The sequence below is a fragment of the Mustela erminea genome, chromosome 15 (assembly GCF_009829155.1).
Source record: "Mustela erminea isolate mMusErm1 chromosome 15, mMusErm1.Pri, whole genome shotgun sequence".
NCBI lineage: Eukaryota > Metazoa > Chordata > Mammalia > Carnivora > Mustelidae > Mustela > Mustela erminea.
The window spans coordinates 71,891,609-71,916,261 of NC_045628.1; the positions used below are offsets into that span (position 1 = coordinate 71,891,609).

A 24,653-nucleotide genomic window follows, 5' to 3' on the forward strand; every position below is an offset into this window, starting at 1 on the left:
CGCCTGCTGGGAACAATCTGTACAAAATGAAAGGAGAGAATGAAGAGCTACTCTGCCTCATGGAAAACTTGAGTCAAAACAATCTGGTCAGAAACTATTTGGCTGGCAGAGCATACACTTTCCGCTTTCTTTTTCTTTGAGATGGAGCGGGCTGGGATTGTAAATTTTTGTTCTTTTCTTTTATACTTTTAAGAATACAGGCATAAGGAATAGTATTTATATTCCTGATGACTTTCCTTGTTCAGTTGCAACTGAACTTTTGATTTTCTGTTGTGTGTGTGTGTGAGAGAGAAGAACTGTGGATGTGTGTGCACTCACACACTCACATATGTGGCTGCATGTGACAGAGGATCATGAAAGGATTGTTTACCTTTTTTTAAAAGGTTTTATTTATTTGAAAGAGAGAGAGAACAAGTGGTGGGGTGAGAGAGAGAAGCAGATTCCCTGCCGAGCAGGAAGCCCAACATGGGGGCTCGATGCCAGGACTCCAGGATCATGACCTGAGCTGAAGGCAGACACTTAACACACTGAGCCAGCCAGGTGCCCCTACATCTTTTTAATTCATAGAGGCCATGCACCATAGGCAGGGAAGCAGAATTCCAAGCAGAAATGATTACTGAGACTGATTATGTTCATGTCTAGGGCACACTAATAGATATCCAGCAACAGCTTCAAGTTGAAATAAAGGTCCATATTCTTTCTCTCTAGAATGACTGTCTAGCCCTGCATTAAATTAGTTTATGCTAGATTATGTCACTGTAACAAGCTGTCTCCCAAGTTGTAGTGGCATAAAACAGTAGAAGTTTATTTCTTGCTGATATTACATGTCCACAACTGGTCTGTTCTGGCTTTGTTCCCTGTGTCATCATTCCAGGACCAAGGCTGAAGGAACAAGTTCTGTCTTAGATACAGTGGCCTCGTGGTACAGGGAAAGGAGTAGGAACACTGGAAGAACACTAGATGGTGATGACTCTTGAAGAATTTTGCTCGAAACCAGCATATATTGTTTCTGCTCACATTTCATTGGCCAGAGTGGGTCATATGGCAAAGCCAGACATCAGTGGGATGAGAAGTATTTCCTTTCCAGTTGGAGGAAAGGACTGAAAAGAGCAGAGAATCATTGTGAGTGTATAAGGAAATGTGTGTGTGTGTGTGTGTGTGTGTGTGTGCGCGCGCGCACGCACATGTACGTATATGTATGTTTTCATTATAAATTTAATAGTTAAATAAATTAGTAACATATTAATAATAAATTACACATATATATATATGATTGCCCCAACAAAGTTGAAAAAGAGTGACTAAAACAACCCTTGAGTGACTAGGAATAGACCTACCACTCAGGTGTTGAATTTGCTTGATCCTCTTTCACTCTGATAGAAATTATTTTTAAGTGACTAGATTTGTACGAATCCAGCTTGCAGAAGATCATTCAAGGCCCGAGAAATAAGGCTAGGGTTAAGAATTAGTGATGGGGTAGTATGTCTCAACATGGATGTGATCCTTGCTTTTAGGAAAATAGTACACGTGAACATGGCCATGAATCCCCACCTTAACTGAGTACAACTCACAGATCGATATATCTTCCAGATTTTGTTCTTTCGTTCTCTTTTAGCTGACAGCAAGATACTTTGCTATGCATTAAGGAAAAAGTTGCCTTTAAAAAAGTTCCTTACGTTATGGGGGAGATAAAATGGGTGTTTATCAGTTGGTTCACTGATTGGAATATTCAATAGTCAATAATCTTAAAATTATTCTAAATAACCTGTATTTTAGTTCTACTAGTAATTTAGAATATAATGGAAAGAAAAGGTTATGCATATTAGAAAAAACTATACTTGGTAAGCATTTAAGACTTATTCAGGCCTTTTGCACATCACAATAAACTTGTTATAATAACTCAAAGAGTATAAAGAAGAGATATCCTGTCGCCATGATGCAGACTGTAAATCAGTCTCCTATTACTACAAAACTTGAGGTTTCATCCCGCACCTGTGATTGGGGTTATAAAGCGCTCTTGGAGAAGGAAGGCTGTAGTGTCTAGTTCTATATAATGTTAATTATTGCATCATTCATGTCTATGTGTAGTTGGGATGGATACGCTGGCACTGGTTTTAACAAAACTAGCCTATTGTATGGCCAACTAAATATACCTTCAATAAATAGAGACTTCACTTGAGAAATTCCATCTGAAGACAAAAGAGTCATTGGTCTAAAGTAGTACACTAATAATGAAGCTAACTCAGCCATATAAATTATCCTAAGCCAACAACCATGAGTGTGTTGAAATGTTAATACCTTTGATATACTTTAATAGTGTTAATTGTATCCACTGTAGACATCTTGTGGTGGTTGAGTCACCCATAATCTTTCAGAAACAGGGTGCCCACCAGTTAGCCAGTTTAAATGAAAAAACAAAGCACCTACTCTTCTAAGTCACATGGAGACCCATGATGTCTTTTTCCCCCTCTTCTCTTGAGTATTTTAGTGAACATTTAAGAAAGAAGACCTACCTAAATTGGAGCCAGTGTGACCATTGAAATTGGAGGAGATTTGCAAGAACGACATTAATACATATGCCTCTATATGATGATTTCATAAACTTTTCACAGTAGACCAGATTCCTTCTGGCCAGCTAACTTTCTGATAATAATAAAGTTTAATTTGGCCCTAATTTGAATTTTTGGTCACTTAAAAAGATTAGTATTCCTTTGAGTTAGCTACGGAAAAAGTATTTGCTGTGCCGAGGATAATGGAAACCAAAAAATGTACTTAAAATGCTTAGCTGGGAGAACACGCCGTTCCCAAGCACTCAAGAAACACCAGCTTAAAAATTCAATGAGATTGTAACATGAGAGGAGGCCTGCCAACCTGGGCAGCAAATTTGCTGCACTCAAAATATCCCCTTACTTGACTGGAGCTTTCCAGAACCTTATCCACCTGACTTTCCAAACATCACTACATGATATTTCTTTAAAGAAACAGCTTGTAAATCTCTTAACTCACGAAGACTTCCAGCCTTTTCCACAATCAGCCTGTGTTGGTGAAGTCCTATTGAACTGTTTTCTCTTGGCTACCTTGATTTTGTAACCTCCCAGCTGTGATTAACAACTGGCAGTATTCAAAAACCGTGTATTTAAAAAATAAGCATCCTTCTCAAAACAAAGTAAATTTCCCAGTTTAACCAACAATATCATTATATGGGGAAATATTCACAATGTATTATTATGTGAAGAAGGTAGTCAACGAAAGATATCACAACGATTACCATTTTGATAAGTAACACGTATTATGTGTTGGTAATGGGAAAGAGTTGACTTGTTTCTTTCATTGTGGTTTTGTGGTTTTTTTTAATAAGTTTTCAATACGGAACATGTATGATTAAGAAATAATATAATACTCTTGAAAACCAGTGTACAGGCTGTAGTGAATTTCTACAACGACTTTGTTCCCATGCCCACTGATGTGCAGTTCGTGAGGCACCCAGGGAGACAGCCTCCCTCTACACATCTGCCTCTCAACAGAGACCACATCATGTTCTAAGCATGTAAGAAAGGCAACTGAGGCAAAGTGAGTGACTTTCCCTCAAGCAGTCACGGTTTTGTGACAGAAGGGCATGCCTAGCACCAAACCATCTTCTGGATTTACTGAGTGAAAAGATTCGCTTGGTTTTTGTGCAGAAACTGAACAGCTGGCTATCTCCCCCTGCAACTAGTGAATTTCAGCCTCCAAACAACCGTTGACCTAAGATCCCAAGGCTCCTTGATCTCCCTGAACTAAGGAGAACCAGGTGTTCTTGAGGAGTAGGCCATGCCCATTTGGGTGGTAGTGATAGGGTCAAGGAATGTGGTTGGGGTGACCAGGAGTGTCAACCCCATCTAACCTATATAGCAGAGGCTTTGAACATAAAGAGGTTTTATTATCTGAAGAAGCGGGCAAGGATGTTGGGCAGGCAAAAGTAGTCACCCACTACAGAGTTTAAGAGAAATGATTTTTACATGTAATAATTACAAAATTTCTAATGAAATCCTTTTATGGTAGGGACCAAATGGATTGAATTTGCTCAGGTAAGGTAATGGGGTAACCACAGTAGAGATTGGTAGACCAGTCTATCCAAGGACATTCTCCTACTCTGCCCCACATTTAGTTGACTACAGCAACCTGGTGCTTTGCCTTGTGGCCCTGGAGCTACCATGGGAGGCAGGTATGGGTTGCAAATAGAGAACAAATAGAACTATGGAAATGTGATTTGAATGGCCCTTAAAGCTTTCACAGAATATTGTGCCAGCCAGCAAGAGCACAGTGAAAAAGAGATTTTCCCACTCTCCTCAAATGTCATTTAGATGGATCTTGGTGAAATGATGACACTGGCAATAATGATTCCTTTTTAATTCTGTAAGCATTTTGGCCACTTCAAGTGTAATATGCTGTGGGGAAAACAATAGCATTTGGCTGATGGGTGTTAGTCGGGTCTGTGGGGACTCACTCAGTAGAAATTGTAAGGCTCTTTTTTTCCCCCTCCAACTCAATGTGATGGAAGAAGTCAAATTTGATACCAGTTAGGTATGTGTGATTATTGTGTTTGATGGCCTTGTTAGTAGGTGGTAAACAAGATTTGGTTTTGCCCTTAGATTGAGGTATCAAGGTGCTGGGCCTACAGCTAGAGCACAGGGGATATTTGAGAGACTTTCAGAACTAGAATAGCAAGTTGGTGTGCGAGAGTGATGGCGAGGAACAATCCACACGGCTGGGATGTGGTTTCTTCTCATTTATTATTTACTAATTGCAGTGTTTGTTGTATTTGATTCTGAGACTTAAAAGCTAAATGCCTACCCATTCTAAAAATCGGCCTATTTGAGGATTTGACTTAGCCGAATTCTGATTAAGATTTAATTATTCATGTTTACGTGTGCATAGAATTTCAGTTCATTATCTTTATTTGTGAAAAAATAAAGTCAAGTTATCTAGAAGAACTTTTTTAAAAAGATTTTATTTATTTATTTGAGAGAGAGAGAGCTCAGGTGTGCACAAAGCAGGGAAGGCACAGAGAGAGAGAGAATTTCAAGGGGACTTAGTGTCTAGGGTGGAGCCTCTCCCTACTTCCCCTGTTTGAACTTGCTCTCTTTCCCTCTCCCTCTCTCTCTCTCTCAAATAAATAAATAAATCTTTAAAAAAACAAACAAACAAAAAGACTTGCTGGCTCATACTTAAGTTTAGAGAATGCCCAGAAATTAGGTATTTCCTCCTTACTAACCACTACGTTATATTGAAAGAGAAAGCAAATCTGAAGCTTGAAAATTTAGAAGGCAACAGTCTGTTTATGACTCAGTAGCAACTCACCACATTTTCCAAAAGCTAGGTCAGAACGTGCATTTCCTACTTCCCCTGAAATACGTGTGTGATTTTCAAAGCGAAAGCCTTCGTATAAGGACTCTCAAAGGAATACTGAACAGGGCTCTCAGGCCGTACAGTAACTGCCCTTCATACCTTCAAAGGGAAGGCCCACATTAGCCAATACAGTACAGTCCATTTTGAACTGCACTTGTGGATCTCAGAGACACCCCCTCCTAAAAGGCTTTCCAGAGCTTTTATCTCCAGCTTGGTGCTTGCATATTTCCGAATGTTGCCTACATGGCAGGAATGAGTACATATTAGGGCTGTGCTGGTACCAATTATGTAAAAAAAAAAAAAAAAAAAAAAAACCCTCATGCCAAGCAAAAAAACTCAAGATTTAGAAATTGTCAGTCACTGGAATGACAGTGGACTGGGAGATGCCAGAAGTAGCAGACACTCTGGGATAGGGACCACCACACGCTCTGCTTCCCTGAATTCAATCACAAATCTCAGTCCATGTCCAGTCAGATTAGTGGGATGGGGAAAGTGTTTGCTCTTCCCATTGGGGCCTGTGCAAGATCTGGCCTTTGGTCTGTTTCCCTAACATACAGCAGATAGCTCTGTCATATTAAACATTATGCTGCACAGACATTGTTTTCCTGAATTCAATGCACAGACGTTGTGCTTTTAGTGTAGGTACACAGGCTCAGGCCCACAGCCCATGTTAGTGTGGATCGTTACTTTTCTGTTGCCCCAAGAACACCCTGTACTCTCTGGCTTTTGCTATGGGGAGAAACGAACATCCAAGTAAATGGAAGTACAGTGATCTGAGCAGGTTCCATCCCAACAGCAGAGAGACTGTTGGGGGGAACTGCGTGGAAAGCCCTTATAATAGGCTGTATAATTTTGTTTGGAGAAACTGGACTCTTGACAGATGAACTTCTTTTCCCTTGCATTTGTATTTATCTAACAGAGTTGTGGTTGGGAAATGATCCAGGATTCACAAGGTCAAAAAGTGACCTGGTTCACATACTGTAGACTCCTCCCATCTCACTCCACAAGCTTCTCCAGGCAGGTGGTCCCATGTGTTGTTGGTACGTCCACCCCGAAATGGTCACCCAAAGGACATATTGACCTTTTGGCTTCGGCCCTCGGAAATTCTAGCAGCCCCGTCAAACTCGCCTCAGCTCCCAGATAACCAGCTTTGCTTTTCCACGCTGTACTCTGCAGCTTGAAACCATTCTAATGCGCTTGATGAATGAAGATCTTGTTAGAAGGCATTGGGAATTAAATCCATTAGAAAAATTAAAGAAATAACAATACTTTGGATTTTTATAATACCTTTCTTCACGAGAAAATACATTTTCATAGACCATCCAGTTGTATTCTTTCTTTCATTATCCCAAGAGTAAAAGGATAAAAGAATGTTGGATAAGTATCCTTAGCCTTATCTTTAAAAGCTAAAAAAAAATTTGTTTTAAAAAAAAAAAAAAAGGATCATAAGGAAGTATTTCCTCCTTCTCTGTAGCCCCCTGGTTCCCTGGTGTATAAATAAGACATTTTTCCCTGCCTGAAACTCAGGCTTTGTGTTGTGTAATCTGTGGTTTTGTTTTTATCCAAATACTTGTGGATCGACGTTGAAGATCAGCTTAATAGATAGCTAAGTACCTTTGTGCTACCTGCTCATTTTACCCCCATTTCTGGTAGGCCGACTTATGCAGCCTTACCTGAGAACAATTTTGCTTTGTAATAACTTGTATAATGCTCACCGGTTTTTCCTTGATTAAGGTAGAGTGCTAGTGTGTGGCCATTGGACTCACACATTTCCCTTTCTTTTATTTTTCAGAAATTGAGGCGAAGGAAGCATGCGACTGGCTCCGTGCTGCTGGGTTCCCACAATACGCTCAGTTGTATGAGGGTAGGTTGGCCTCCCCTTTACTCTTCATAAAGAGAATTAATTCAAAATGAACCTCACATATCCTGTGGTGTATCTGGACTTCCAAGTCTCTTCTCAACAATGTTTCTTTGCTGTCTCTTTCCCTCCGCCTTTGCCATCTCAGGGCTTACACTGATGCCGATTTAGACACAAGCATTGCTGCCCGGGCCTGCCTGCCTTTCTGCTCCACACCGCTTCTCACTTCTTTACTTTCTGCTTCCTCTCTCTTCACCGCCAATCCCAACTCCGCCTTCTCCTTCTAGCCTTCCACCATCAGCAGCTTTCGTGATTGTTATTATTATGGAAGTGGCATAGACACACAGTGTTCCATTGGTTTCAGGTGTTCACCATAGTGATTCGACAGTTCTGTACATTGCAGGCGCCCACCACAATAAGTGTCGTTGCCATCCTCACCATGCGACGGTATTTCCGTATTATTCACTGTATTGCTCATACTGTACGGTGCTGTACCAAATCATAATCAGTTCTGACTCCTTGGGTAGTCCTTTATCCATAGTCAGTCAGGATCCCAACAGTCAGCAGATGGCACACTCAGGACGATCCGAGGAGGATTTATTTCTAAAAATGTTTATTACCAAGTTGTAGGCAGAGGGAGAGGGTGCCAGAGCCCAGAACGAGAGAGGCTCCTTCGAGCAGAGGACACAGCTGGCGGTGGGTGAGAATCAGTAGGGTAAAAACCCTGACCTCAACCCTCCTTCCTCCTTCCGTCTCCACCAGGGCTTCCCATTGGCCAAAAATGAAAGGAAGCCAAAGGACATGGATCCGCTTGAATGCCGTCCATACGGGTGATCCTCAGGGCACAAGGCAGTGTATAGAGTGGAGATCTGTAGGACTAAAAAAGGATATCTAGCACACGCAGGAGCATCGAGTTCTCTTCCTGATGGCCTAAAATGTATGTAGTATCGAAAGAATCAACAAAATTCACCTGAAACTCACTCACTCACCTGGAAGATCAGTTCTATATTTTAGAAAACAAAAATGGAACAGTTGTTCTACTTCTCTAACTTGAATTCCCTACGGATAGCATATCTAAGAATATGCTTTGAAGTTGAGAGTCTCTGATACAAGTTTTTATAAACTTTAGCCTTGTAGGCAAGGAGGGTTTTGTAATTTTGATCTAAGCAGCTCTACTTCCATGCCCCACCATGTTTCCTGATTATGAGGGAGAGGCCTGAAGAGGTTACATGATTTCTCCAACATTAAAAGGTGGAGGAGTTGGAATTAAAATCGGTCTCTTGAGCTGTGACACAGTGGCTTTTCCCTATAATGTGAAACTCTCTTTGTAAGCTCACAATATTATAAGCTCACAATTTAAACTGAACTGTCTACAAATGGCTAAGAAGTAAAGTAAATGTCTTCTCTTCACATAGTATCAATTTTTTGGATATTTTGCTGATACTCAAAGTGACTCAAGATTTTGCCATAAAAGAAAACATTTGAGGCCATTAAACTTTGATTATTTTTAGAAATTTCCTTCTTAAGGAAAAAAAAATCTGCTGAAGTAAAAGGTACCAGTCAAATTGTGTTTAAGCCATAGGCATTGGATAAGCATCATAAGAAAGAACAAATAGTATAGAGCATACGATGTGCCAGGTTCTTTTGAAAGCACTTTACCTATGCTATTCCTTTAATATTCTTAATACTGTAGGGTAAATATTATAGTTCCCATCCTCTCCATTTTATAGATGAGGAAACACAGGCCCAAAAAAGGTTAGGTGATTTGTTCCCAGTTCTACAGCTAGAGATTAGCAATGCCAAGACTCAAAGCCAAGGCAGCTGGGCTTTAGTGTCTCTGTTTTTCATTATTATGCACACTCCCTCTCTAGCAGAACAAGACAGTCTTCATTCTGGCACCCACCTGGAATGCACTCACATTACTTTTACCACCAGAAAGGATTGTTTCTGTTCCCAATTCACATTAAGGTTTACGTACCTTTAGATTTATTATGACTCTCACGGTGGAGGTAATGCAAAATATAAAGCGAGAGAGAAAGAGTGGCAGGATGATGACAATGAATTGACATTGTCAGTTAGATTGGACTATGCCCTCTATTAGAACGATCTCCAAATTTTTCCCTCTGTGAATAAGGTACATAAAATGAACACTGCATCTTGAGGATTGCCCTTGACCTCCAAAGTTGGCATGAATAGTCCGTGGGAGAAAAGTTATGATGTTGGAATCTGTTCTCTTTGGATAGAATCAGTTGTTTGAATATTTTGCTGATTGTCTAAAGTGACTCAGGATTTTGCTACAAAAGAACACATTTGAGGCCATTGAGCTTTGGGTATTTTGGGAAATTTCCTTTCTGAAGAAAACAAAATCTGCCACACTAAGTATTTCATGAACTGATCAATGTAAAAGTCAGTGAGGTTAGGTGGGTGGTGAGAGTATAAAAAGCTCTTCATATGGGCAGATGTCTGCAATTATGATGAACTACAACAATACAGGCACATAGTATTCGATCCTATCCAAGGGCAAGCACTGGGATATTCTCATATTTCACACTTCTTTTGTGTCCTTAAAAGCATTTATTTGATAAAAATAAAACTGCCTACTGTCTTAAACATTACCAACACACCCATCAATGGGGGAGTAACTGCCAAGGTCGGTCACGTGTACTGAAATGTGGTGGTCAAAACATACTGGTGCCCATTCAGATAAAAACAAGATGCAAAATCTTCTCTGTTTCTCTGTTTTTCAGATTCCCAATTTCCCATCAACATTGTGGCTGTCAAGAATGATCATGATTTTCTTGAAAAGGACCTTGTAGAACCTCTTTATAGGTAAATTGTGTGATTTTGTTACTTTCAATTGTGCAGTCTCTAATAGGTATCACTGTATTGAAGGGCCAGTTCAACAGCTCCATAAGTATTTATTGAGTGCCTACTATGCGCCAGGCCTGGGTCCAGGTTTCAAGTATGCTACAGAGAGCATGATTATACCCTGGTTTTATGAAGCTTAAATCCTAGTCAGAGTCTTCAGAAAGTAGATTGAGGAAAAAGAAAGAGAGAGTCAGTGAGAGAAAAAGAGAAGGAGGGCGAAAAGTTATCTCAGAGAGTGTTCATGCTATGAACAAACTAGATTAAGATGAAGCCATAGACCGTGGTGACTGGAGTCAAGGGTAGGCTAGTGGAAGTGGGCAGTAGGGGAGGCCACACCATGAGTGGCCAGAGAAGGCCCTGAAAAGCTCCATGAGTATGTCAAACTTGGTTGTATTTTTTGGAAAGGCAAGTGATTATATCAGCAAGCTAGAATATGTAAGCTCAAGTAATTATATCAGCTACTTGGAATATTAAGCCTTTGCTATGTGATAGATGCTTGACAGAAACAAAGATGTATATGAGTTCTTCTCTCTCCTCAAAGAATTTATAATATGGTTGAAGAAATCTAGTTGAAGAAGTAAAGCATGAATACATGAACAAATAAGTAATAATTATAATTTGAGTGATAGGAAAAGATGCCAGTGTAACCAATATGGAACAATTAAATGCTCCATGAGAGGCTGTATGTGTCTGTAGGAATTTGAAGCTTCCTAACTAAAGCCCTGGAGAGAGGTCAAGGCTGGAGATAAATATTATTTACAGGAGATGAGTCATTTTTCCATGGCCACACAGCTAGCTATGGGCTGAAATGACCTTAAACAGAGTACTTTGGAGCACCTGGCTAGCTTAGTCGGTGGAGCGTGCACCCTTGACCTCAGGGTTGTGAGTTTGAACCCCACATTGGGTGTAGAGATTCCTTAAAAATTAAAAAAAAACATTTTAAAAAATGTAGTACTTAAAATTTGTAATCCAGTGTTCTTTCTAGCACATTCTGTGTTGACATCGAAGATGGCAGTTTAGTCGGAAAGTAATGATGAGCAAAACTTTTGTCAAGAAGGGAGAGACCAATGTATGTTAGGATAGTGTGCAAATAATCTTAGCCTTCCTGAATCTTCAGACATGCATATTTTTGCATTCACTGTATGGTTCCTATATGGAAAGAAGGTAGATTTGCATTAGGAAGTGATATTTGAATATTTAAGGAAAACAGTACTGTGCGTTTGCTTAACTGGGTAGAAGAGCAGAGAACTCTTAAAATCACAAATTATAGGAATGGGCTATTTGGGCTAGAAAACAAATAAATGCAAAATGCCATTTGCAAGCATTTATGAGACGAATGGATGGTTTGATTGTGACTCCTTAAAGGTAATGAATTGGAAAAGCAGTGTTTTCAGGATGTCTGGGATACACCCCAAGCAGGAACATCTCCCTCCTCATAAGATTTCACTCAACCCAGAACTGCTCCAATAGCACCTCCTTCTGAGTTTTCCTTCTTAGTTTTAACCAAGGGCAATTTTATAGCTGACTTTAAAAAAATAATAAAGAACTTTTATATTTTAATTCTATTATATTGCATTATCATTTTCCACATTGAATGTTTTAAATTTATGTATTCTGTTTTTGTTTAAAAAAATATTTTTAAAGATTTTTATCCTAGCTATTTTAGAGATAGAAAGCATTCATACACATCAGTGGGGGAAGGGGCAGAGAGAGAGAGAAAGAGAGAGAATCTCAAGCAGACTTCTTGTTGAGCATGGAGCCCAATGTAGGGCTTTATTCCAGGACCCTGAGATCATGAGCTGAGCCAAAATCAAGAGTTGGCCACTTAACCAACTGAGCCACCTAGGCACCCAAAATTTATGTTTTTTTTAAATCAAAACATAATATATACATATATGTTTACATATATGTATATATGGATATATAGATATAAAGTAAAATTCACTATTTTGAGTGAACAGTTTTCAAGCATGTAACTGCCACCACAACCAATATGAAGAACAGCTCCGTCACCCCCCAAAATTCCCTGGTTCCCCTCTGGCATCAACCTCTAACCCTACTCCCAAGCCTGATTTGGCTTTTGTATCTATAGTTTTGCCTTTTCCAGAATACCATATAAATAAAGTCAAACAATATGTAGCCTTATTTTTTTTTAAGATTTTATTTATTTATTTGACAGAGATCACAAGTAGGCAAAGAGGCAGGCAGAGAGAGTGGAGGGGGGGGGGGAAGCAGACTCCTGCTGAGTAGAGAGCCCAATGGGGGGCTCTATCCTAGGACCCTGAGACCATAACCTGAGCTGAAGGCAGAGGCTTAACCCACTGAGCCACCCAGGCACTCCAGTATGTAGCCTTTTGAGCCTGGCTTCTTTTACTGAGTATAGTACACTTAAGGTTCCTCCATGTCATTGGTATGTCAGTCAGTACCCAAACTGAGTAGCGTTACATTATATGGCTGTACTACAGTCTGTCCGTTCACTAGCTGAAGGATGTTTGAGTTGTCATCAGTTTTGGTGGTTATAAAGCAACTATAAACATTCATATTCAAGGTTTTGTGTGAACAAAAGTCTTCATTTTGGGGGGTAAAATCCTAGGAAGGGAATCATGGGGTCCATTTAATAACTGTATTTTAATTTATAAGAAACCACCAGTCATTTCAAAAGTGATCCTGTTGTTTTGCATTTTCACCAGCAATGTATGAGAGTTCCAGTTGCTCCACATCTTTGTCAGCTCTTCGTGCTGTCGGGTTTTTTGTTTTTTTTTTGTTTTGTTTTGTTTTTAATTGACGTATAGTGGACGCACAATGTTACATTAGTTTCAGGTGTACATCACTGTGACTCAACAAGTCTATACATTGTGCTATGCTCTCACAAGTGGAACTCCCATCTGTCACCATACAACACTATTACAATACCATTGATTATATTTCCTAGGCTGTACCTTTGATCCCCATGACATATATTGTTTGTTTTGCTTTTAGTCATTCTAGAATCTAGAGTTATCTCATTATGAGTTTAGTTTTCATTTCCTTAATGAGCAATGCTGTTGGATGCCCTGTTCATGTGCTTATTTGCCATACCTGTATTTTCTTCAAGTCTTTTGCCCATTTTAAAAATTTGATTGATTGTTTTCATACTGAGTTTTGAGAGTTCCTTATATGCTCTAAACATAAATAATTTGTCAGATATGGGTCTTGTAAATGTTTTCTGCCAGTCTGTAGCTTGTCTTTAAGATCTCTCTCTCTTTTTAAAAAAAAAAGATTTTATCTATTCATTTGAGAGATAGGGAGAGAGCACAAGAAGGGGAGGGAGTCAGAGTGAGAAGGAGAAGCAGGTTTCCCACTGAGTAGGGAGCAAGATGTGGGGCTAGATCCAAGAACCCTGGGATCACGACCTGAGCCAAAGGCAGACAAGATTCATTTTTCACACATCAGCGTCCCACTGGCTTGGCAGTGTTGAAAAGGTTAACTTTCTTCAGCGAATTGCCTTTGTACCTATATTGTAAATCAGTTGACCATGGTATAAGTCTATTTCGGGACTGTCTATTCTATTCCGTTTATCTGTATGCCTAATTAGTCTTTCATCAATATGACACAGGATTACTTAGCTTTTTGTATGTCTTGGAATCCAGTACTGTATGTCTTCCAACTTTGTTCTTTTGTTCTGGAATTGTTTTGCCTATTCTACTTCCTCTGCCTTTTCATATAAATTTTAAAAACAACTTGTTGGTATCTATTTTAAAAAATCCTCTGGAGTATTGATTTGGATTATGTTGAATCCATAGATCAGTCTGGGGAGAACTGATGGCTTAATGGTACTGAATTTTATAATTCATAAATACAGTGTATGTTTCTTTTTATTTAGGTCTCCTTTGATTTTTTTTTTTTTTTAAAACCTGACTTGTAGTTTTCAGCATATGGATACTACACATCCTCAAAAGTATTTCAGAATTTCATGTTTTGTGGTGCTATTGCAAATAATACATATTTTTTTATCATTTCAATTTCCAGTTGCTCATTAATAGTATGTAAATTTTTAAAAAGATTTTATTTATTTATTTGGCAGGGAGAGACACAACAAGAGAAGGAACACAAGTGGGGTGGGGAGGGCGTCAGAGAAGGAGAGGCAGGCTTCCCTTTGAGCAGGGAGCCCGATGTGAGGCTTGATCCCAGGACCCTGGGATCATGACCTGAGCCAAAGGCAGACACCACCCAGGTGCCCCTGTAAATTTTTTTATATATTTTTCTTGTATCCTACAGTCTTTCTAAATTCACTCATTAGTTCCTAGTAGCTTCATCATAGATTTCTAAACATTTCTAAATATAAACAAAGGATTACACTGTAAACCAAGAAAAAAAATTACAGCACATATTTTCAAGTCAGGATTGCAGAGGTAAACACTGTCTCTGACTGTGTAGTTATGTTCACTGGTGACATGGCTGACAAGCTTTGAATCTCATACATGTGGGTGGTAAATCCTTATCAGTTCACTGCTGTTTGTGATCTGAGATTCCTTGACTACATTCTAGACTTTTCCATCAGAGTCTACTCTTTTTTTTTTTTTAAAGATTTTTATATATTTATTTAAGAGAGAGAAAGAGGGAGAGGGAGAGGGCTTGAGCAGTGGGCAAGGGCAGATGGAAAGGGACGAGCAGACTCCCTCCTGAGCAGGGAGCCCGACTTGGGGCTCAATCACAGGATCTGGAATCATAACCTGAGGCCAAAGCAGACGTTTAACTGACTGAGCCACCCAGGCACCGCCCACAAGGTCTGCTCTTTAAAAAAAAAAAAAAATGCCCTTCAGACATGTTTTAGAGATGACCCAGTACAATGAATGTGAAATCATTTAAAGATACAAAGTTCTGAATAATACTATTAATGTCAGCCAGAAAAATCTGGAAGCCTTCTTTTGCAGAGCCCGTGCCCCTTCTCTAATACAGCCCACGGCAGGATCCTACAGACATACCCTGAGAGGTATGGCTGTGTAAACATGTATAAGTGTGGCAATGCCAGACACCACAGAGTTCTTCACAGGGGCCCAGCTTGCGTAAAAATGGTGAGAGTGGCAGGAGGTTGTTATAATTGGAATAATTCTTATGATCGCTGTGTCTCCAAAAATATCATTAAGTAAGAAAAGTGTTTGGCTGGAAGTGTGCGAGCGGAGATTCTTGGGGTGTAGGAGGGGTGGGTGAAACAGAGGCCAAAGGAGTAATGACGGCAGGATGGGTCAAAGGAAGCAGGCACAGTACGGAGGCAGAGACAGGGGTGGCTGCTTAGGGGCCATGTATGCAGTTTCTTTCCCCCTCATTACAAGTTCCACCAGGACACTGAGGTCCCATGTAGTAATAGCGGAAAGCAAGCAGAAGGAAGACCTCCAGCCTGAGGGGAACGAGCACACTTATAAAATCTTGAGATCGAGGAGTGGTTAATGAGACACTCGCCCACTCACATGGTGTGTGATGACTGATGCCTGGAGAGCAGTAAAGGGTTGTGATTTTATTCCTTTTCTCATGGGTACATTGCAGACGCAGTGATAGAGTTGGTCTCCTGTTTTATTTGGAAGCTTTGTGGGCTCCACATTTCTCATGCATGTTTGAAGTGCCGAGCTAATGCAGAATCATAAAGGGAACCGTAGCCCGGAGGCACGTAACTTCTGCCAGGTAGACAAATGAAGACAAGAGGGCTGAACGTCTCCTGCATATGTTATCCACGACAAGACTTTTACTCACCTTTGGTTTTCTGGAAGCATCTCACCTGGGTGGACAGACAGTTAGTGTCCTAGGTCCTAATTGCACATAGTAAGTTGTGGAGCAGTGTTAACTTTTTTTGTTTTTTAAGATTATTTATTTATTTATTCGACAGACAGAGATCACAGGTAGGCAGAGAGGCAGGCAGAGGGGGGTGGGGGAAGCAGGCTCCCTGCCAAGCAGAGAGCCCAATGCGGGGCTCGATCCCAGGACCTTGGGATCATGACCTGAGCCAAAGGCAGAGACTTTAACCCACTGAACCACCCAGGAGTCCCCAGCGTTAACTTTTTGATTGGCTGGAAAAATATAGCATACCGAGAATGTTGATGACAAAGAAGACCCATGCCTAGCCTGCAGTATGTAGAGGTGCACCCCCTTGCTTTTAGGTCTCAAACACTAGACAGGTTTGCTGTTTTCCCTAAAGGTGTGAACTTCCAGGCTGGAAACCATGTCTTACCATAGCTTCTGTGACTCTGACAGTGCCAGCACATATTAGGTGCTCTGCAAACATTTGTGACTGCAAGTCAGAGTAGTGCAGTTGCTTATTTTAGCAACCTCAATTATAATTTTGTTTTGATGTTCTTTGATTGAATTCTTAATTGAAAATATTTTCCCCTGTGAGTAATGAAAAGCAAATTGCAAGTCTAAGTACCTAGATGAGCTAACCGAAACTGTTAACTATATCAGAATGTAGGAATAGCCAAGGTGTCAAAACAGCTTGCAAGGTTTGTCACCTTTCAAGCAAATTGCAGCAAGTCACAGCTCCTCAGTGGGATTTTTTAAGGATAAGTAATATGTTCGATTTGCATTTTGATTTGCGATATTCACTCAGACTGATGGTATAGGGCTCTGATGTTCAAGGTGATCTGTGAATTTCCAATTTAATATTAGGCCAATAAACTGTCCATGTAACTTACGTTGTTAGTAAATACTAGTTAATTGTATTGTGTGCAAAACTAGGGCATTACCTTGTTCAGCACTGTTTCAGGGAGATGTGGAATTGATTGGGATTCTGGAATGCATCTATCATTGCCCTTTGTGTTTAAAAGGATAATTAATGACCATGGTTTTCATGTGGGGCAGGGGAGTTTGTGAAGAAGAGTGCTGACAAAAATGATGTTTATGATTTACCTCTGCACACAAATGCATATCTTTGAGTATGTTAAATAACATTAATAATATTGAATAATGGTAGTCTTTATGAATATTGATATATATTTTAGATATTTTCTCTTTTAGAGTATTTATCACAGAATATGTACAGTATTATATATTTTGTCATATCATATAATGACATGACAATTAACTGGACTGAAACCTTGGACACATCATTGAGGGAAATGTATAGGGGGTTATGTAATAATCATGGTCACTTCCAACTTTAAAATTATGAGCTATTAAAAAAATATAGAGAGATCCTAGTAAGTGGTGATTTTATTTTTTAAAACACAAAGTACTCGTTATCTACCGAGCACCACTCTAAGCATTCCACAAATACTTAGTTGTTTACTTCTTATAACAACCCTATAAAGTAAGCTCTAACTAATGTGACTCCTATTTTACAGATAATAAAACTGAGGCGCAGAGGTATAAAATAATTGGCCCACTTACAGCTACTGAAAGGCATTGCTAGGATTCAAAGCCAGACAGGCTGCTTCTGAAGCTTCCAGAGAAAGCTTAGGTCTTCTTGTGAAATGCAATTTGGAGTGCTTTCCATTTCTTCCTTTGAGGATGAGTTTTCCAAAGATGTCTAGGTTGCCCTGCGAGTTCCTGAGTTTGACTTATAAGTCCCAAGAATAGAGACTATGGTTGCATTTCCACCTTATTCTTCATGGAACTCCATATTTAAAAATACTAATAATTAAAGTAAGAGTTGAAAGCACATGGTTCTTTTGTGAAGCTGTTAGATCTGATTTACTGCCAGAAGAGTAGCAGCCCCTTCTAGTTCACTCCTTCAGTCAGCTTGGTTCACCCAGGCTGTCTCTTCAGGCGTCTCTGCTGCAGAGAACAATAAGCCAGAATCCTCACCTGGTGGTCTCAGTCTAATGCGGTGGCCTCAATCTGGAAGGGGAGGAATTTTGTCCTCCTCTCAACATCCAGGGACATCTTTTTCTCATCACAGGTGGGCCATGCTACCAGCATCTAGTGGCTGGAGGTCCGGGATGTCGCCAAACCTCCTAAAGTGCCAGGCATCCCCACAACCAGGAATTGTTTGGCCTCAAATGTCAGTCATGCCAGGGCTGAGAGATGAGAAAATGATGATTTACTTGGAAGAATGATATCACTAGAAGTACAGATGCAGGGGAAGGGGTTTCAGAGAGGGCTTCTTGGAAAGATGACCCTAACGGGCCAGTAGGGATTATCCAGACAAGAACACATAAAATTTTGATGTGCCTCTTTTGAACTTTTAGATTTGGGGTTTTTTTTAACTAAGTTAATGTGCAGGAAAGACATCTTTATCCCTACCCCCACCTCCACTATGAACCTTACCACAATGTAGCCTATATGGTATAGGACAGCTTTAGGGTACAGGTACAGACAAGGCAGGGTGAGAGGTAGGGACTTTTCACACACACACATGCACACACACACGAAAAACATTGGTCTTTGTATTTTAAAATGACCTGTTATGTCACCTTTTCCAACAAGCTACTCAAAATGACCTCTATGTGTATAAACTTTGAGGAAGAATACACAAGAAACTACAAAATAGAACAGCAAATTGAGGGTTTATGTTTTTAATTACATATATATTAGATCTATATTAGATGTTTTGTAGTGCATTATTAAAAACATTAGCAACGTTTTTAAAAATGCCTTCCTTTGCCAGATAAATAATAGATAACAGTGGCTAACATTTAGTGAGAACTCACCATTGCTTCGTAGCACACTAAGCTCTTTACATTGGTGTCATTTCATCCTCACAGGGCCCTATAAATAAGAGGTGTTGTTAGTATTGCTGTAATTCAGACGTAAGGGTGACCGGACTCCTCTTGGTCTGAGCAGCTGGGGGTGGTGAGGCCCCTTTCTGAGGCAGGGGCAGCTCTGGAGTCTGGCCTGGGTCCCCTGAGCAGGGGAAGGTGTGATGGGTTGAGGTGCCTGGGGGACTGGGACCCGGAGAGATGTCCAGTGTGAGGCAGGTGTGCAGGTCGCCAGAGACCTCAGCTGGAGACAGAGATGCAGAGTCATGCACACATACGGGTACAAAGGTCCTGAGAATGTGTGAGGTCACTCAGGGACAGTACGAGCATGGAAGAGGACCACAACTGAATGGTAGCGGCCCGTATCCAGGAAGCAGGCAGGGAAGGAGCCCAGAGAGAACCTCAGGGCCCAAGGGAGTGCTCTCTAGCCTTCCAGTAACCCTGGCCTGTTTGTGCTTTGCTTTTCACCTTTGAACCTCTCAGAGAACTCTCTGGTTGTGACCCTTGCTTCAGCTTGGACTGGTTCTCACTAGAGAAATTGTCTGGATTAGATGCAGTTGCTTTGAACGGTTAAACGCTGAGGACACCCCATCTGGTTTTTTCAATGCCAGGTGTATGTGAATTTGAAATACATCTGAAATCCTGCAAACTAAACAAGTCCAAGAAAAACCTGCTCCTTTAAGTTCTTTATTGTTGGGCCATTGTGGCTGCTGAAGCTTATTGATTTTCCAGGGGCCTTATGCTCTTCCTTGAAACCTTGGTTTTGAGAACCTATAATTATTTTTTGATTATTAGAACCGAAATTATTTTTCTGGGGATGTAGTGTACAACCTGGTGACAAGACTCAATGATACTGTATGGCATATTTGAAAATTGCTAAGAGACTAAATCTTAAAAAGTTCCCATTGCAAGAAAAACAAAGTAACAAGGTGTGGCTGTGGATACAGACTAGACTTAAGGTGGTGCTCATGTTGCAATATACACAGACATCAAATCATGAGGTGGCACACCTAGAACAAACACAATGTGACATGTGAATTATATCTCAATCAAAAAATTATTTTACAAATCCTACCATTGTACACCCACATTCTCTCCCTCCATAACATACACATGCTTCATTTTCTTCCTATAGCTAGATCTGTCTGTGCCTCACAGTTTTCCTCCCACACTCCAGCTAATATCCAGGCACAGTTGCTTGTGGGATTCTGGTCCGGAAGAGAGGTCAGCCTTTCTGCAGCAGTGTAACCTGCTGGTTGGAGAACAGCTTGAGTGAAAAGCTCAGCAGGCTTTCATGGACTCAACGGTGGCTCAGGGATACCCACCTGGGGACTTCTGACTACACTCCCCCCCCCCTACCGCCACCAGATGCCATAAACCCTGTGGCTGGGTAGCCTGTGATCTGAAAGCCCACCCTGCCCCCCTTGCTGAGTTACACACCGGAGCTGTCAGACAGGCATAGCTCTCCACCCTGCTCTGCAGAGTCTACTTTGTAAACTCCCGGGGGCAGCCTGGAGAACTTTCCCAGGCCCTGCACTCCCGTCTGCAGAGGAGGAGCTCCTGCCCCCCTTGCCTTTGATCCCTGGGTCAGGAGGAATCTCCTGCATCTCCCTGACTTTGTTTCTGAAGGTCTTTGAGAGCCACACCCAGAACACTCCTTAGCAGGCAAGGCTAGATCCCTTCACCCCCTAACACTTGAGGGGAGGGTGAAGAGTTCAGGCTTCGGGCTTTAATCCGAATCCCACGCTGGGGATGAATGTGTAGCTTTGCTTGTTGCTCTTCTCGTGGTTTTGGCAGGAATGTGAGAAATATCACGGGAAACTGGCCATGAAATCAGCATGGGAGACCTCAGGACTGGTCTAAGTCCGGTAGTTGAACTGTAAAATTGGAATCTAAAATGTGAGGAAGGGAAGGGTTTTGTTGCTTGGTCCACAGAGAGAGGGCCTTCTCTGTCTGCCAGGCAGGCCTGCATCACTGTGGAAGCGGAAGAATCCTCTTGGATGCTCGGCCCAGACCACCCTCCGGTCACCCTCAGACACTCCCAGCACATGCGCTGTTCACAGATCCCAGCTCTCCCAGCAAGCACGCCACTGTGCCTTTTCCTGGTTCTTCTGCGTGACCCCTGAATCCTGCCCTTCTGCGCACTGTCTCTCTCACGGTCTCCTCCTGTGTCCTCAGAGCAGTCTGGGCACCCCACGATTTGACACTGACCCCCGCCCCACCCCGGTTCTGGTTAGCTGGGGATCGATGCATTCTACCAGCTTCTAGATGCTCCATAGTAAGGACTGTATCTTACACGGTGGTATAGCATGGGTGTCTCGCGGCCTTGTGCTGAGCGGGAATTCAGTAAATGTGGGTTAAATTGAACTGGAAGCTGGAAGAAAATAACCTGTCAGTCCATGAGTTATATTATTGCTTCTACATGTGAAGAAAATGTTCTCTTCTTTTCTGAAACGGCCCTGGTTAACTGCTTAATCCAAAAGGCACATTTTAAGTTGGATAGCACTTCCTTTTCCATAAATATTTGGTACAACTAACCATCTCCTCCCTCTTTTCCGTAATGCTCGTTCTGTGGCTTCTTGGATTCTGCCTACAGCTAGTTCCGTTGCCGTCTTACCTACCCGAGCCTGGTTCCTCCTCTCCGGCCGGTGCCTAACACACTGGAGTTTCCAGGGTTCTGAATTCTCTCTGGATGGTTGGCTCAATTACTCTGCATCTTCTGTGTATATCGTCTCTCCGCCCACCGTTCCCAAGTCATGACCTAATGGACGCTAAAATTTAATACCTGCAAACATGAGCTGTTTATTTTCTCGCTCCCAGCTCTCTACCAACTTCCCTAAGCAACTGCTTCTGGGTTCAGTGGCACAATGACAAAGCCTGAAATCTGGGAGTCGCCCTCTCTGTCCTCCCACAGCTTACACATCAAAAACCAAAAGCTTCGTCTGCTCTCACTCCCGTCTTCTCCTTGCCGTTTCTCACCCACACTACCGTGAACACGCCCTAACTGTTCTTCAGCTCATTCTCCATCCTGCCACCCCTTACGTTTGTGAAATCAAGTTACGTTACTCTCCTAAGATCCTTCAGTAGCTTCCCCTCGCCCAGATTGCTCTGGACATATTCATTTCGGTCCTTCGTGATCTAGACCCTACCTTTCTCTGCAGTTACTCCCACTCACAGACTTGCAACATTCAGACTAAAGCATGCTATCTAATACCTGTTTGCTTTGCCTGTAATTTAGCCTAGGCAGCAGATTTCTCTTAGTCTTTCACAGGCTTGCTCAAATCATCTCTCCTTTGGAAGGTTTTGTCCTTCTGCACCCAGGAAGTGAGTTGCTCCTTCTTCTCTGTGTCATGTTTACATCGCACGCAGGACTGTGAGGTCCACAAGGGCAGATCCCACGTCCTGGTCACCTCTGCATTCCCTGCACCTCCCCTTCTTCCTGGTACATGGTTCACCGTTGGATGGACAAGCCTTGACTTCTTTTCTTCTTATTGACTTTCCCATTAGAACCCCAGGTTTTACTCTTAAAATGAGATTTCTGTTTCCCCTTACTAATGGATTAGCCCCTCCTTAAGGATTCTGAAGACAACTGTAGAAATGAACAGGTTCTGGCAGCAATATGGTTGTGACATTTCTTCTAAAAAGATGAAAGTGCTTTGCTTATGTTAGCACAGAAATCCAGTGTGCTCAAAGTGCAGAGTGGACAGTCTTCATCATGTGTACTGGATTTTCTCTTTCCGTGGAGAAAAAGGAGAGGGGGTAATATAAACTGCCATTTATTGAAGAGCCTGTGTTAGCAACAGGACTATGCTCTCATTTTCCAGGCCCCACTGCAATTCTTCTTGGGTAGGCAGGAGCAGAGAAATCACTGGCAGGAAGAAGTCCTAGCTCCACCGCTAAGTAATGTGTGGCTCCCTCGAGCAGGTGGTCCTCTCAGATCCTTAGTCTCTTCATCCGAAAATTCTTTTCATCAGACCAAATTGTCCCCAGAGTCTGCCAAGCTCTTAAGTTTCTTTAGCAAACATTTACTGAGAGGATTCACTTTAGCCAGTGCCTGTGCTAGACATTAGGGATGCAAATAAGATGCAGTCCTTAGCCTGTCATATTCAGTGGGGGAGAATAATTCTGTTACTCTGACTGTACAAAGTCTATTGTGACTACTTAAAAATCAATCACTGATTGGACCTATATAAACCAAACATGTTCTGTTAAGAAAGAAAAACCTACTGAAACTACCATGTATGAACTTTCCTGCTAGGCCTACCATGGATTAGAAGAATAAATTATGGTTTCGGCCTCAAAACAAACTCTAATCCAGTGGAGGACATACTGTTCATGCAGCAAATAAAATAAGTTTCACAATCAAAATTATTATTCATGCAGGACTAGTTTTTCAGGAAACCTGTACTAGGCCAACTCAGATCATCTGAAGGATTTTCTATTATTTCACAGTAAGTTAGAGGTAAACAAATACCAATGCTAAACACTTGTCCTGAATGCAGATTGACTTCATTCATAGCAGAATTTTACAGGGGTTTTGCTAAAGTGCTCTGAATACTTCTGTTATGTGACGTTCTTTTACCTGAGGCAGCCAGTCTTTAAAGAGGCATTTACATCTCTCTGGGATGTATGTTTCATCTGTTTTGTATTCTTGTGGAGTCTAGCCATTGTTTATTTTACCTTGTGCAAGATAAGTCACAGGCTGGTGCTACACCACACTGAACTGTCTATCTAGCTTCGGGCCACCATAGAGAGTATCTTCTCTCTTTGTGGGTTTTTTTTTTTTTTTTTTTTTCCATCTTAGCAAATCAGCTCATTTTTTTCTCCAGTGTTATTGAGGCATATTTGACAAATAAAATTGTAAGATATTTAAAATGTACAAACTGTGGCTCTGATACACATACACATTTTATTTTTTTTAAAGATTTTATTTATTTATTTGACAGAGATCACAAATAAGCAGAGAGGCAGGCAGAGAGAGAGAGAGAGAGAAGGAAGCAGGCTCTCCACTGAGCAGGGAGCCCGATGTGGGGCTCGATCCCAGGACCCTGAGATCATGACCTGAGCCAAAGGCAGAGGCTTAACCCACTGAGCCACCCAGATGCCCCCACATACACATTTTAGAAGGAGGAGTTGAACGGTTGTGTGTATGATACTTGAAATTGTACCCAGAATTTCTGCAGTGTCTTCGATGATGATGGTTTGTAGATAGGATTGAGAACTTAATGGGCAAGTAGATGGAGAGCAAAAGAAATGCAGATCACTTTACATCAGTAATTTCAAAGTTGGATAAATAAAGTGATTTTTAAAATAGACTTTTTAAAGAGCTCATTTAGTTCACAGAAAAATTGAACAAGAAATACAGGGAGTTCCTCTAGACCCCTGTACCATACATAGCCTCCTCCACTAGCAGCATATCACACAGAGTGGGACACGGCTGTTCCTGACCCTACACCAACACATCATCATCCCCAAAGTCCATAATTTGCGTTAGGTTTTACTTAGTCTTACCCATTCTCTGGGTTTGATAAATGTGTAATGATTTGTATTCACCATTATAGTACCATACAAAATAATTGCACAGCCTGAAAATCCTTTGTGCCCTGACTGTTCAGCCTTCCCTCCCTCCTACCTCCTGAAAACCACTGATCTTTTTAATGTCTCCATAGTTTTCCCTTTTCCAGATTGTCCTATAGTTGGAATCACACGGTATGTAGCCCTCTCAGACTGGCTTCTTCACTTCATGATTTGTCTTTTCATGGCTTGATGGCTCAATTCTTCTTAGTGCTGGATAATATTCCATTATCTGAAAGTACTACAATTAATTTATCCATTCATCTACTAAAGGACATCTGGTTGTTTCCAAGTTTTTG

The 24,653-nt window shown here is 41.2% G+C and overlaps 1 protein-coding gene across 5 annotated transcripts in view; it reads left to right on the forward strand.

Moving 5' to 3' along the window:
• Positions 1-24,653, forward strand: part of STARD13 (StAR related lipid transfer domain containing 13) — a 251,988-nt gene that overhangs the window by 182,953 nt on the left and 44,382 nt on the right. For all 5 annotated transcript variants that reach the window (XM_032315227.1, XM_032315228.1, XM_032315230.1 and 2 more), the window contains exons 2-3: positions 7,181-7,252; positions 9,994-10,075. Coding sequence is in view for 4 of the 5 variants with exons in the window: in XM_032315228.1 (XP_032171119.1) it covers positions 7,181-7,252; positions 9,994-10,075 (154 nt within the window). In the remaining variant the exon portion in view is untranslated. The remainder of the gene's footprint in view (positions 1-7,180; positions 7,253-9,993; positions 10,076-24,653) is intronic.